At 30.5% G+C, this 16,329-nt stretch overlaps 1 protein-coding gene across 1 annotated transcript in view; it reads right to left on the reverse strand.

Annotated features, from left to right (window-relative positions):
- Positions 1–16,329, reverse strand: part of LOC113518999 (uncharacterized) — a 47,731-nt gene that overhangs the window by 6,987 nt on the left and 24,415 nt on the right. Inside the window, exon 2 of the mRNA XM_031914643.2 lies at positions 11,234–11,287. Coding sequence (XP_031770503.1) covers positions 11,234–11,284 — 51 coding nt within the window. The 5' untranslated portion in view covers positions 11,285–11,287. The remainder of the gene's footprint in view (positions 1–11,233; positions 11,288–16,329) is intronic.

Raw genomic sequence — 16,329 nt, forward strand, 5'->3', positions numbered from 1 at the left:
ATCCGCTATTCAACAAAACAATAATTGCACGCAAAATATATGTAATAAAATTAAAGTTATTTGGCGTAAAGCAAAATATTGTAAAAAAAAGCAATTTAAGACCCGCAGTTTATTTGATACGGCGTCTGTCTAGTCATTGGTGATCAACGGTCATTCAGTCGTAGTGGTTGTTGGGTCAATGCTCTTTTAAACTATCATGGACAGTATCATGAGCAAAACAGTACACTCTGTTATGTCCATGGTACTGCTCATGTCTATAGGCGTCGGTTACCACTTTCCATCAGGTGGGCCGTCAGATTGTTTGCCACACTAAGTTGTATAAAAACAAACTCTTAAATTCAGAATGTCTATCTATTATTTATTTATAGACAATATTCTTTTATACAGAGAATATGTATTGTTTTATAAGTATTTATTATTAATTTGTATACAAATAATTAAATAACTACTAAATATTATATTATTAACTGAAATTAATATAACGTAATTTAATAATAGGAAGTAAATTCATTATTGTAATATTGTATTAAACACTATTAAATAAAATAAAAATAGAAAAAATATGTTGTTAATAAAATTACTTAGAATAAGCTCTAATTGAGAAACTTCTTTTACAAGCCAATTGAAAATTTACCTAGAAAGTTCCAAAAACAAAACATTATAAAAATCAATTCAATATTTTTAATTTATAATTATTTTTTAAATAATATCATTATATTGTCGAAGTTCTATTATCATTATTAAAATATTTACCATATTTCGAAACAAACCATAACTAATGGTTTTAACAAAAGTAATGATTATGCGAATAATGAAATGGCTTTCATTAAATCATTATTTAGTATAAACGTAGGTATCAACAGCAAACAAGATCCGCTTTGTATCCGACATAGTATTTACTGAGGAGTGGCCGTCTCAAGTGCAGTGTGTCAGTGCGAGCTCGGTCGATGCTCTTAGCAAATTTTACTTTCATTAAATTACAGAACGTGTGCTCGATTCACAAACTCGCGGATTGTTTATATTCTTTCCTTGCAGAGATAGCGTGACGCAGTATAATATCGATTTAAGTTTAACGCTAAATTGAAAGTCATTAAGTAAACGATTATGAAAAAAATATTGATTTATATCTGTATTTATTTATCAGACGAAGACTTTGTACTAGGGGTGGATAATATATAGTAATATCTATATATTTTAACTACAATATGGTATTAATATGTACTGGTCCAATAACGAATATGTTAAAAGTCTGTTATCTATATTATTTTCTGGATAGCAGACTTTTAACATATTCGAAAATAAATATCCGATCGATATGGGTGATATAGAAGTGGGTCATACACCATCAATGTACTGAAGAACCCAATATATAGATATCGAATCGGTGTCTATATTACTCATGCCTACTTTATACATAAGTCGTCTACATTGACATGGATATTGCAAGGTATTCTATTATATTCATAATATGAAACGCTTGAAGATTATGTAAGTGTTGTAGAAGATGAGTGAATGAAGGTTACACAACTCATTTCTTAATCGGTCACTTTGGAGGGAAAGGGATTGTTAGCAATGGAGTTTGACATGCTCTAGGTCTCTCATTAGGTCAACCTCCACGTGGTTCCCCCTGGAAACCATCGTGAACAATTCTTGTTGAATTCGTCACGATGAGCTAACTGAACTGCTTCATTCTCACCTATCATCCCTCACTTCACTAGTGCCCCGCCGGTGTATACCTATAGCGCGGGTGGGGTTGCCATTCCATTATCACCCATTAAAATATAGAAAAAATCGATCACTCTTTGAGGGATGCCTAAGTTTAGCTATGAATAATTAACATTTCAAATTATGATGCTAATTCAAATTGTTTCCCCATAAAATGTGAAAATAGGGTTTTGTATTCAATTTTTATCTTACAGAGTTTTTACAAAATCTATTGATACTTCAACATATCCTTACATTTATAATTTATGTAGAAATGAAACAAAGTTTTGCAACTAGTTTCATTAGTTTTAATAATACAAATTGCAAAAAAAAAAATCATTATAGAAAATAGGGTTAAATACCACAGTATCGGCAATTACATTATTGAGTAGGACATAACATAAGATTTAGACACGCGTTTCTAAGCAAACCGAAACCTACGAAAAAAGGGCATTATGAAAAATAATTTAAGATTGCGTTTAAGAACTTCCATTGTGGAAATATCAGTTAGATTTAAAAACTAAACTACTTAACCGATATTGATAAAATTTCTAAGTAATCAATCTGAAAGTACATAGTTTCAAAGAATTAAAGAATTTTCTAAAACGGTTTATAAATAACGGAGTTATGATGCAACAAACATAAACAAATACAACCGTTTCGAGAACCTCCTCCTTTTTTAAAGTTGGTTGGTAGGGTAAAACGACAAAGTATCGGCAGTTACATTACTGAGCAGGATTTCAAGTTCAATGTATGCCGACGGTGTAGGTCGCAGATGCGATGGCGGGAAAGTCAGCTTTTACTCTTACCGCGACACGAGGTCCGCGTCTATTGTCGGAAAGTGCCATACAGTCGATTTAGGCTCGTCTGCTGATTAGACATTTCTGCAGGTGGTTAAGATAACATGTTGTCATGGCAACTACTTCTATGTTACCAGTATATGGCTGTATATATACATATTTCGTAAACATATGAAGATAGGATAGCGCTAATGGTATTAAATTATTAAATGGTAGATTACCAATGAGGAATGATAGACGAGTCAGCTCAGATGAGGTGAAGAAATATGTATATATTATATGTAATGTAACTTGTACCTAGCTAATAATGATTTTGCATGCTTTAGACTATAAAGCGAATATTTGTACTTCACAACAAATCAATATCTGTAAAAACCATGTTCTGACAAATAAATCACTCTAAATAACAATTAAGTATGTCATAATGTCATAATTTTTTTTGTATGCTTAAGAATTCATTAAAATATGAAAAACAAAATGCAACGTAAATATATAGGTACCTACAGAAAATACTTGTTGTAAGTATTGTAGTTTGCTTTCAACCTGTCAAACAGCGTATTGACAACTTAGATAGGTAGTCAATGGTGAACTAGATTGTATTAATTTATGTTAAAAGAACATTAGTAATATGCTCTTATCAAAAATATGTACGTAATAAAATATATCTGCATTTCTAGTTTTACAGATATATTTTAATAGTGACTTTAAAAACTGTACATTTCAATTTATTCTACTTGTTAACTTTTCATTGACAATAAATATTATAATTTTACGGCACTGGCCAGTTAAAATAATATTTTTTGTTCTTTAGTATGGCAATTCTTTGCCCACTCTTTCTCTAGTTTTTCAAATCTGTCATGATATAATGTCTAAAAGTTTCTTCCTCTCGTAAATTATCAATTTATCTACAATTATTCGGTATTTAAGTAAATAAAATATATTTTTTTATATATTTCAACAATATTATGCGGTAGAATAGATTTCGATTCGACAGCTACAATTATGGTAAGTCTGGCAGTCAGCATTTGATTTTAGCTTAAGGGTCTAAATGTCTACTTGCAGTGTAATAGGGAAACAAAATAAGATTTTCGTTTTTCTTTTTTTTTTATGTGTTTCTTTTATCATGTCGTAAAATTACATTTTCGATAGAGTCCATTTCAAAATTACTTTCCTTTCCTAATCAAAGGGAATTCACTATTTTATTGTGTTATAGTCATATAAAATAATTTTACAGGCTCAAATCATTCGAATTACTGATTTCCGTTCGATTTATTTACTTTGTTTTACTACCTCACTTGGATAAACAGGTAAATGGGGGAGTTAAGCGGAACTTCAGCGTCCGTCAGCGCGGGCGCAGTAGGTCGACGTATGCCCATATTTGGTGCATATACCCGGTCACCGGATTAGAATTTATTTCTCTCTTTCTTTATGGTCGACACACCCCAGAGCTATTGGCACAAATGTATGTACGTGCGTAACGAATTTCTGTAAACTCGTTACTTTTTTTTAACAAATACTATAGTTTATTTTACGAGTAGGTACATATATAGCATTTTATCTCAAACTAAGTACACTATGGTATGATATTGTTAAACTACTGATGGAAATACTTTTTTATAAACAAGATTATTTATTTTATATAAAATATAAATAAAAAATATTTGTATGTTTGTTATTCATTTACGCTTCAAATGCTGAACAGATTTTAATGATATCGAGGATAATTCTGCACAAGTTTTGACTATTCTTGTAATCGATGGAGTTTACTTCCGTGTTGGTTTCATAGATATATTGTCACAATTTATATATATATATATATATATATATATATATATATTTATGTGGAGTACACTCACAGATTATTTATATCGGTATATTTTATGATGATTCTATAATTTACACATTCTTAACACTATTTTATAATTATTTTGACAGTATTTAAACGAATATTCGGCCATTTACTAAGGCGTATTAGCGACTAATCGTAAACCTAACCATTAAATATTTTTTTGTACTAAACTATTCAGTATTATTTTTTATAACTAAAATTTATTTATTTATATTTCATATATTGTACCATTATTTGTGATATAGCCTTTTTATTGGTCTTCATCAGGCCTCGCATTATCGATAGAATTAAATCGATTTGATTATAAGAAGGAAATCGAATATCTTTACCTTTTTATGCCTTCAATAGTGAAGTGAAAAATTATGTAAAGTATGGTAAAAAATTGATCTTAATTGATTATAGCAACTTTGTGACAATAACCGAGTGAAACAAAATGACATGGTGATTTGTTGGCGTTGCACTAGTGATGGACCATAAACGGTAAGTGCGTGTCGATTAAAAATCATTAACTTTCATCTGCCAAGCACCGCTCTACTTCGTTGTTCAAGATCTACCCAACTAATGTCAAACTTTTAAAATATTAATTTTTTTATATATTTTTAATTAATTTAATTCGAAATTTAAAACTTAGTTCTTCTACGCTACGATGAAGCCAGTGCTTTTTTCTAATACATAACATTTGGCGTTTCGGCGGGAACGCATTGTTTCATTTATCATTTATATTTAATAAAATTGTAGTTATATATTATTTAATTTTATTATTTTCTTATAATATATATATTATTTAGTAACGATGTAATTTCATGCTTATTTAAATTAAAATAATAATAATGGATACATAATTGTACAAAGTCTTTATTATTTCATTCATATATATACGTTGTACGAAATAATTGTGATACTTTCCAATTATTTTTTTTAATTGTTTTAAATTTACAATTTCTTTTAGAAATTGCTTTATATGACTGGAAGCTAGCGAATCTAATATTTTGGATAGTAATAAGAGAAATTGTGTCTTCACGCTGGTTTATTTGTTTTTTATTCTATAATTGTATAATGACGTAGACATACTAGCAGGTATGCTAATCTATTTTCCTTTATTTTGTAATGAAATTTTATTTGAAAACAAATTGGAACAAAGAAGAACAAATTTATTTTCTCCAACCCTATTTACCCCATATTCTTCGTAATAATAGACAGATTTCTAAATAATAATATAAAATTTATAACAGTAACTTCTTTTTATTCTTCTTTACATTGGTTTGAGAAATATGGCAACCATGTTGATATTTAAATTTGAAAATTTAATTAATTGATAAAAATCAGTGAATAATTAAATTTAAATAAATGTAAATTGTTAAAATTATTATTTATTTGAATTTTGTCACGAATGAAGTTAGTTTTGTGGACAAAAGTATCATATTATTTGTACATAGAAACATTTCGATACGAACGGCTATCGTGATGCACAATCAGATAACTGGCTTCCTTTTATTTTTGATCTTGATCTTAGCAATTACGCTCGAGTGAAGTTTAATAAGCACATCGCTCTTTATGGTCTGTTAATTTATTTTTATGCTGATAACATCTAAACTGTGCTGTTGTGTTTGATGCTGATGTTGATTGCTACGGCTTCGTCAATAAAATAATAGATACCAATGATATCAAATCATTAATTCTTCAACTATCTTTGACTAGTACTTCCGCTTTGGGTGGAAATTAATATTTGAAATACCTACACGTATATAACTACATGTATGTAACTAGCTATATCCTAAAGCTCACAGTAGAGGGAAAGGGGATTGTTAGTAATATGAATTAGCAACCCTATTATTAGCAATATACCCTATCAGGTCGACCTCCTCGCGATTCCTCTTGGAAACCATTGTGATTAATTCTTGTTGGATTTTTCACGATGAGCCTGATCTGCCTTCATCCTCACCAATCATCTATCACTGATACCCCGCCAGTGTATACCTTTAGCGTAGGCAGATTTACTATTCCATTATCATCCATTTACAGTATAGTATAGCGATCTTGAATAGCCTACCCCAAGGTATGAGCTATCAAATATATTTTTTAAATGCGATTAGCGCATTCAATTAAATAAACCTTAACTTTAAGTTTAGAGATGAGATAGATTTAAAGAATGGCACTTCAGAATCGACCTCATTAGTCATTTATTCAAAAAACAATATACATTATATCTGAAATTAAGTATGATCATACAAAAATCATTAAATTAAATTTAATATTACAAGTATTGAATAACAATAATAAATATATTTTACAATCAACAATATCAACTGTAATATATACGTCAAATATAATTTTTAATTCTAGTATTTATTTTAATCACCAGTACAAAAGTCATTAACGGAGTAATAGCATTTGTTATTATTTTATAAGCTTTACTCATATATTAAATTCGAGGATCTTCGACTGGTTTCAGAATTAATATTATTCAACAAAGCTAATTGACAGTTTGGTATAAAGTTGTATACTACTTAGTAAAATAGTAGAGGAAGAAGGAAGGACGAGACAAAGCCGACTGCTTCACTAAGTTATTGTACCAAGTTGTAACAAACTTTCTTATTTATAATATTGACAGGAAAGCAAAGACACTATTATATTGTATACACTATAGTTACTTTAATATACTAGTTACTCATTGCTCCTATTACAAATATCAATCTAGTGTCGACCACAATCGTTATCGATGACGCGTGAAATTTAATCGTATCTAGTTTACTCTCAGATCAGAATATCCTATCTCGATAAATGTTTGAAATTGAGAGAGATCTATGTACACTTTTGCTGACATTTTTTTAGGAATTTAAAAAGGGTTTCTTTTTTTAATTCTAGTTCCTTTTTTTATTTGTGTGTGTTGTTACGAGTTATTTTTCAATTTTCGCTTCTTGGTTTCATAATTTTGTCACGATCAAACTGGTCGCAGTTTTTTGTGAATATCAAATATAATTTCACATTATTTTTAAGTCTTCATTACAAAAACACTCCAATGCCCATTGTGTTACATAAATAATAATATTAAAAGTATATATATAAATTATATTTTATATAAATTATAAGTATATTATTTGTATTTATAACAACACTAGCTTTTACTTACGGCTTCACCCGCGTGGCTGGTACATGTTTAGTATAAAAAATAATTTATGATAAAAAATAATAAACATAATATAACCTTAATAAACATAATATAAGAGGTGGATCTAATACCATATGACTTATATAGTAATTACTGATTAGTTAAGCCAATAAGGCACTAAGAGATAACAAACAAACAAACTCAATATCATATTTATAATATAATATTAGTAAAGAAGTAAGGATAAAATGGAAGAAGAAGAAGAACGACAACGACGACGACTACTTCAATATTGACCAAATTAGTATGGGACCAACCTAAGGATTTAACCCTTTCGATCAACAAAAGAATTTTTCAAATCGGTTTAGTAGTGGCGGAGTTCTGACGTAACAAACATTAATAATAAAAAAGAAAAAAACCGATGAATTGACCTCATCCTTTTTTAAAATTGCTTTAAAAATAAATTTTATAATCGATAAATAATTATTCGTTCATAATCACCCTACTAAAATACTAACTAAGTAGCTTCTGTCAGCAAATTGAACTATTTATTATTCCTTAACACCTAATCGTTAAACAACGCTATGGCTTCCATCATCAACTCAGCAACATGAGATAATATCTTCCAGACCCGGAATGCCTAAATAACTTAACTAGAAAAGTTCGGTAAAAGTACATTTTTTACTACTATAGTAAATCCATAAAAAATGCACCTATCAATCTAGTGATGTGAAGTCGATCACAATCGTTATCGATGACGCGTAAAATCTGAATCGCAATTAGTTTACTATCCGATAAGCATATTTATTCGATTTCTCGTTAACTGCTTGAGCATTAGATCGATAGAGCGTTTGCGGTTTGAAATTTTACTCAATATATATAATAATAATAAGTACTATACAATGTTGCCATGTTTTTTCTATTAGATATTACGAAAAAGTTGTAAATAATATTAATAATACCATAAAATCCTATATAGAAAATCTAGAATAATGTTTTATTTACTTAACTAATTTTAATTAAATTCGTTGAACGTAATTAAAAAAAATAAAATAAATATTTAAACAACCTTCACAGACAGATTTAATAATGCAGCCCGGTTTTTTAACCATAATATTAATTTATAAATACCCCAAAGCAAGGATACTCTAATCACAAGAACAATAAATTAGGTATTTCATATTAAAATTGTATAAAGATGACCATAGGTACTTATATGTTTATTCAATAGAATTTATTACGTAACGAACACAAAAATCCTATTTACAGATTAGGTATGCTCTGTGTGCGAGTCCAACGCACTTATCCGGGTTTTTTCAAAGTTTAGAATACAAAAACAACATAAGGATTAAACGTATATCATCCTTTAACTGTCCACTGCTGAAAATAAGCCTCCCCTTGGGGGGGTTTTGTCAGTAGTTGCCACGCTTGGCAGGCGGATTGGCAACCGCAATCAGGCTTTAGAAATGTTTTAAGAAAGACGATGCTGCCCATTCCTCGCCCTTTCTTAGTCAGTCCTTACGACACCCACAGGAAACGAATGGGTTGCCTATTCTATGCCATAACCACACGGCCAAGTCCAATATCCAGTATTGTTATTAATATTAAAATAAATAATCTCATATGCAAACTCAAATCAGAACAGATTTGTTGTTTGTTTGTATCGCCCTCGTTTGATATACATATGTATAATTGAACTTAGCCATGAATTAAGTTTCACAAGTCATTTTATATTCAGAAACCGTTTACCCAACTTTGCGAACTGTCTCCTGAGGCAAATGCGAATTTACAAAGCAAAGTTCACCCACTTTGGGAGGTAATACGCATATTATAATCTAGAAGTAAATACGTAAGTATGTTAAGAAAGACAAAATTATGGATGTAGAAAATATTTCATTTTAACTAATTTAAAAATATATGGTCTTCATTTATTTTTGGGAGCGTTCATAATTTTTGTTTACCGAAGTATGGCAACGTGGTATTTATCTGTCAATTTTTAAAAACTATTTAACATTTATAAATATATTTATTATTTCTTAGTAGAAACGACCATATTGTTCCCTCTTCTTATTATACGCACACTGCCCGCTAGTAATTAATATTTTTCCACTCGAGATTTGCTAGAAAAGAACTCTTACAAAGTTAAGCTTACCCATTGTACATCTTTATTCAAAATAAGTTATAACAATGTAATTTTCGTGTATAATAAAGTATAAATGAATATTTTTTTAATGTTATCGACTGATTTATTTCGTAAGTACAAAACTTTTTGAATAATAAATTGGAAACATTAAATATACTACACTACTAATTTTAAACAGACTATCGGGACATAATGCAATGAAAAGAATTGCAGGTAAATAGTACCCATGTCCCTGCTTTTTTATTGTCGACATTTTGACGTGAAATGCACCACGTCGTGGTCACGACATACTAATGTGAGCGGCGTCACACATTAGTATGACGTGTCCACATCCAAACGTCAACAATAAAAAAGCAGGAGTCTACCAATATATAAAATTACGAAATTTCGAACTCATTTCCGTATTTTCGTTCATACCGAAATTGGCTCAGTAAATGGAGCTTAAAATTTACTTCGTCATAAATCCTACCATTAAAGTCCAAAGAAACGATATTTTAACATTTTTAATATTTTTATACGGTATGTATTATGTAATTTTTACATCAAATTTGTGTTTCGTTCGGGCCTGAAATTTCAGAAAACATTTCATGGTAGGCTCTCAAGTATGTAAGTACTGTTTACCTGCAATTTTTTTATTTACTTTAAATCTCAATATTGTAATTAAAATATGTGTCAACAACGCGAAAGTTTAAAGTTAACAATTTTTTTAAACTGACAAATAATTACGAAGTTGCCACGCTTTGTTATGAACGCTCTTAATGAATTTAGTGGGTACTTTATAAGACATTCAAAAACTAATTTCGATTTCAATAAATTAATAAATTTGTGACCGCCCGTCTGTTGAATTTGTTATTTTATTTTTTTTTATTTTTACTTCATTGCCAAGGAAAAGCGAGTATACTTTTTATAAAATAGGTAAGTCTAGATTTTGGCGTTTATATTAACTATTGTATTGTAGCCTACATGAATGTATGATACAATACACATATATTCTTATAAATATAGACAGATGTCGTAGATATATATATATATATATATATATATATATATATATATATATATATATATATATATATATATATATATATATATAGTTATTAAAATATATTATTGTTATAGATTTCATATTAAAAGAAGTCTCTGCAAAAAATACGAATATTATACATCATAAACCGGGTAACGGCACAAATAAGTACCTAATACCTAATATCGGGAGGGAAAGGATCAATAATAAGGCGGTGCAATAGCCCCATTGCTAGCGATATTCTCAATCGGGTCGACCTCCGTGCGGTTCCTCAGGAAACTACCGTGGTTAATTCTTGAATGTGTCACGATAAATTAACTGACCTACTTTCAACATCACCTATCATCCCTCACTAGTGCCTCGTCAGTGTATAATGATAACGCAGAGGAGCCTGTATTCCATTATCACTCATCAAAAAATACCTAATATCCTGTACTAATTTGTAAACTTTCGAAGGAAACAAAAGTATTTATCTTTCTATTAACTTTCTACAATAAATATGGTTTTGACTGACCTATTATTGTAATTCAAGCTCCATGTTGCTAAGCAGAAACAATGTTAGGATTGGTGAGAAAGTTCTACGCATATCAGTAAATAATCTCACCATATGTAATATGAGAAGAACTCCTATAGCCAATCCGCGCCTCGGCCGCATCCTCTGTGAAAAAAGAAAAACAAAAACGTAAGTCGTCTCATTTTACCATCCGGGTGTTATGAAAGTACGAATATTGGATTTACAATAGTACTTAGCGTTATGGGGAAAGTGAACGTTTACAATGTTAGGACTTGACTATACATGTTTGCATATAATATATTTATTTACATACTTTCTGAGGATGGGTAAATAGTTTACAACCTTATTTATTACCTTTTTAAGTGAGAAAATAGAAAGTAGGCAAGAGCGCAAAGTTTTAGGGCCTGTGCTCACGAGGGACAATGCTCGACCCACACAATACTTAACAGTTATTACAAAGAGGCACTTTTGTATTTTCTTGTAATATTATAAATTATAATATTTTGTGTGTCAATTTAAAGTTCCGACTGTACTTTGTAATTACGGTGATGAGAATGATCCAATATTCGGACTTTAATAGCTTATTGCAATAATTGATCGAGTATCCGATATACTTAGTGGTACATGATACAGCAAAGTTTAACTGCGGTTGTCAACCTGCCTGCTAAGCATGAAAACTAATGGCAAAATCTCCTATTAGGGGAGGGGTTGTTAGTAACGTTGACTACCAGTGCCATTGCTAGCAATATACCCTGTTAGTTCGACTTCCACGTAGTCCCCCTGGAAACCATCGTGGTGAGTTCTAAGTGTATTTATCACGTTGGGCTAACTGACCTGCCTTTTCATTTCCACTTATCATCCCTCATTGATGCCGTGACAGCGTATACCGTTTAATTTAATGGATGACAATGGAATGGTAAACCTCCCCCACACTAACATACCTCAGTAAAATTAAAATAAATATTATTTTGATAAAAAATTACTCAAAAAAATCTTAAAAGTTATTATCCCACGATGCAGATAAAAGTAAAATGAGCCTAAATACTTTCTAACAAAATAAGTAAACGAAAATATCGCTTAGAATGCAAATTTTATACTCAATTTATATACTTCCTTTCAATGAATAAATCAAGATAAGAGATACATTACGCAGATATGCATAAGTAAAAGCGAAAGTCAATAAATGATTTTGAATAATTTAACATGAAATATATAATAGTTATGTCAATATTTTGACACATCGTAATAACAGATCTATCAAGATTATAAATATTCTATCATTAGGTATATCTGCATACCGTGTGAATGGAATATGATAAAATATTTCTCAAGAAAGTTACATAATTTCAATTAATATAAAAATACATTTTTCTAAATATAATCACACTTAGTACTTAGTATTTGTAAAAACTAGACAACAAAATTAAGAAAGTTCAGACAGGTAAAAATAAGATAATTTTGGAAAATTCAAAATACTAAAGATATAAATGAAGTATAATCCGTTAATTTTTTTCCAAAAAATCCTAATATTACAATTCTATCGCCTGACTAAATGAAGTACGTTACTAAGCAACTTTCAAATAAATGAGGTTTTTAGTATGTTACGTGAAATCTTCACAAAATTTGAACCAGTTTTGATATTTCTTTTTGTAATTAATAAGGTTTATTCTCGCATTCAATCGCAGTTTTTTTAGCATAATATTAAATTGAACAAATCATGAAGCCTATCAACGCGTTCCCATAATGAACCTAGATTGTATTACGAACGCAGACCCAGTTTCCCAGTAGATCGGGGGCGGACCGTGCCGGTGCATTGTCGTTGTGTACTCACGAGATTCTTTATAAATTATTATCAATTCAAACTGTAAATACTATTCTAGTTTTTGTGTTGTCAACAGATATGTAAGAGCACCTTTTTGTATTTAATCATTATAATCATCGTCTCGGCCATGATCTGTTCATTGCTGAACATAATCCTCCCCCATAGACTACCATAAGGAATGATCCTGAGCCACCTACATCTATTGGCAGGCGGATTGGGAACCACAATTTTAGGCATCGGCAATGTTTTAAGGGGGATGGTATTGCTCATTCCTCGAGCATTAAGTTCCTTTAGTTGCCTCTTACGATACACATGAAAAGGAAAAGGTATTGATTATTATTATTAATGTGATATATTATTTTCTTGTCTTTTTCTACATGACCTATCTAGAAGTCACATGGGCAAAGTTACAGGATATAGCTATAAATAATTGTTTAAAATACCAAAATTGTTTGTTATATATAAAAAAATATACATTGATATTGTCGACTGCCTACATGATACAAAGATTAGTTTTTCTTTCAGAAAACAACTGAAAAATTGTTCCAAACACAGGTGACAGTACATACAAACTTTTATTTATTTCATTTACCACAAGTTTCAAATAATTTAAATGCAATGAAGTGATCAAAAGAATAAATAAGATGGCCAGTATTAGTCATTTTTGCGGTTATGTATGCAAATGTCATACATACACAAATTTAACGCAACATCCAGATTCCATTTCCGGCTAGCTTGGAAATCTGCCTTTTTTCTCTCATAATTATTTCATTGTGTATATATCTATATTTTATAACTGTGAGAATCCTAGTAAAAGTAATAAAACGGTTGCCATAATGAAAGTCCAAGGGTGAGAGGTCGCAGCAGAGGCGAGGTGGGCTTATCCCTTAACCTCAATTTAGGAATTTGAAAAGGAAAGTTTGAGAACGTTTCGCTTTTGTATATTATGTGCTTTCATAGAACAATAGAGCGGATTGCAAAGGACTCGCTATTAATCTTGTTATGTAATAAATTAAAAATGTTATGTTTATATTGATAAAATTATAGCAGATTTTTTACGTATTACGAACAAGATGCGTAATAGCTTTAATCTCTAATGGATACTAATAATTTAAAGCGAAAAAGTTGTTTCTTTACATATAAGAGCTATCTAATATAATCTCCGGAACAAAATTCAACAATAATGTAAACAAGTACAAAAACAGAAAGAAAGTACCAGCGTTTGAAAGCACTAAGAAATTATTTTGTACATGATGATGATGATGACAATGAATAGAATGAGTCATTATAATTATTATAGGAATAAAGATGTCTAATATTGATATGGTCACTAAAAATATTAATAGGTAAATGTATGGATAACATTTTATAACAAAGTATTGTATGAGTGCTACCATAGATACTTAGTAAAATAAATGACTTGGTTTTACATAAGACCATACAACATTTTGAAGTGGAGGAATTACTTTGCGAGACTTGGTATTTTTTCGTGCATATTTAGAGCCAAATATGCACGATGAAATTGAAATTTGTTGTAACCGCATCAGCAATTACAGGCGTCCATAGACTAAAGTGAATGATTTCCATCAAACGGGCTATATGATTGTTTACCACCTTTGTGATATAAAAAAGTTACAGTCATGAGTATGTTTATTTGCCTCATTTATATTTTATCCTCCGCTGGATCTCGAAAACCCATTAGCGAGTTTGTAAGTGTTAATTGGCTAGAAATCAGATCTGGCCATCGGTCCACTTTAATCATTCTTTCATTCTTATATTTGGGCGTTCCTGCTGAACGGGTTGCATTCACTCCAAGTCCAACTAGGCCATGGGATACAGAGAAAGTGTATGCCAGTACCGGAATCTTTCGGTCACTTTAAAGTTTTTGTGGTGTGTTTCGCTGCAAAGTATGCGGTTCACAGAATAATTACTGGGTGCGCCCTTACACTTCAACTTTTGATGAGTTTAACTCAGTTTTATTTAAAGGTTAATGGTACGGTCGCGGTTGTTTGATTTTACTGTATCCAGAAATTTATTTCAGCTTTGACATGTTGTATCATGGTGTCCGAGAAAGTCTATAATGGCCACCTTAATAGGTTCCTAAAACTTTTCTTTGCATATCTTTATAATATATTTTGTACAATCGATGGGTTGTATTTAGAAATTGTGTGAATTAACACTGAAATAGATCAATTGTAAAACAAGTAGGTTCAGAATTTGAGCCTAACCTAATATAAATTTTAATAATGTATGTCACTAGCGATTCGGCCTTGCTTTGCCTGATTAGACAAACATTTGAAAATATATAAACTATGTTACTTGCTCATAATGTAGCTTTCTATAAATGAAATAATTTTTAAAAATAGTTTAGCAGATTTTGAGTTTATCCATTACAAACAAACAATCATGTCTTTCATCTTTATAATATTAGTATAGACATAATATTATTATTTTAAATATAAAAGTTTTTAAAAATAGACGAATGATTTGAACGATTGCATCGCACTAGCAAATCTCACAATTTCTCATCTCCATGAAAATTCCTAAACTGTTACAATCGTAGATAACAGACACGTACGCTATGATATAATATACAGAATCGACAATCGAGTCCAATAAAAGAAAGTCGATTTATCGTAAGGTAAAATCGTGATAAACGTTTATTAAAAATTCCAATATAATTTTTATTATTCGTAATTCCTTCGCTTCCACTTTCGTTGTCTCAATTTAATGATAACTCTTAATAGACTTACGCTATTGTTCCATTATTATATGAGTCATGGTCTAGTTAGTCATTTCAAATGTTAATTAACTAACTGCATCATGTAGCTTTCCTTGCGTGAATTAGGATAAAAAGTATTCTGCGTTAAAAGTAAGTTCGGCTTGTGTTTCCGGCATGGAATGAGCCACACCTTCCTTTCCCGTGGATACTGTAAAAGACGACTAAGGGAAATTAATGATTGAGAGATAGGCAGCAGCGTCCTTCTTGAAACATCGGTAAAAGGCTAACTACCATTGCCAACTCGCCTACCGAGCTTGGCAACTACTGATAAAACTTCTCCTAACCCTTTCAGACCCAAGATTTTTTTTCTTTCAGATTAAATATATTTTCGTGTTTTGGAGCCAAGCCATCTTGCCGGCACGCACGAGACTACTGCTCCACCTAACCGCTAAAATTATTTCTTATTGGCTGGTTTAGAATCTCACTATCATTTTATTTCAGCTTCGTGCGTAAAAATGAATTGCGTGCGGTTTTAGAATTTTTTAAAGTTACAACTCACGCCCGTATCGTTCAGGTCTAAAAGGGTTATGGGGAAGGCTTATGTTCTGCAATGGACAATTAACTGCTGATATGATGATGATA

Source organism: Galleria mellonella, unplaced genomic scaffold (genome assembly GCF_026898425.1).
Source record: "Galleria mellonella isolate WM207_F2 unplaced genomic scaffold, CSIRO_AGI_GalMel_v1 utg44, whole genome shotgun sequence".
Lineage (NCBI taxonomy): Eukaryota > Metazoa > Arthropoda > Insecta > Lepidoptera > Pyralidae > Galleria > Galleria mellonella.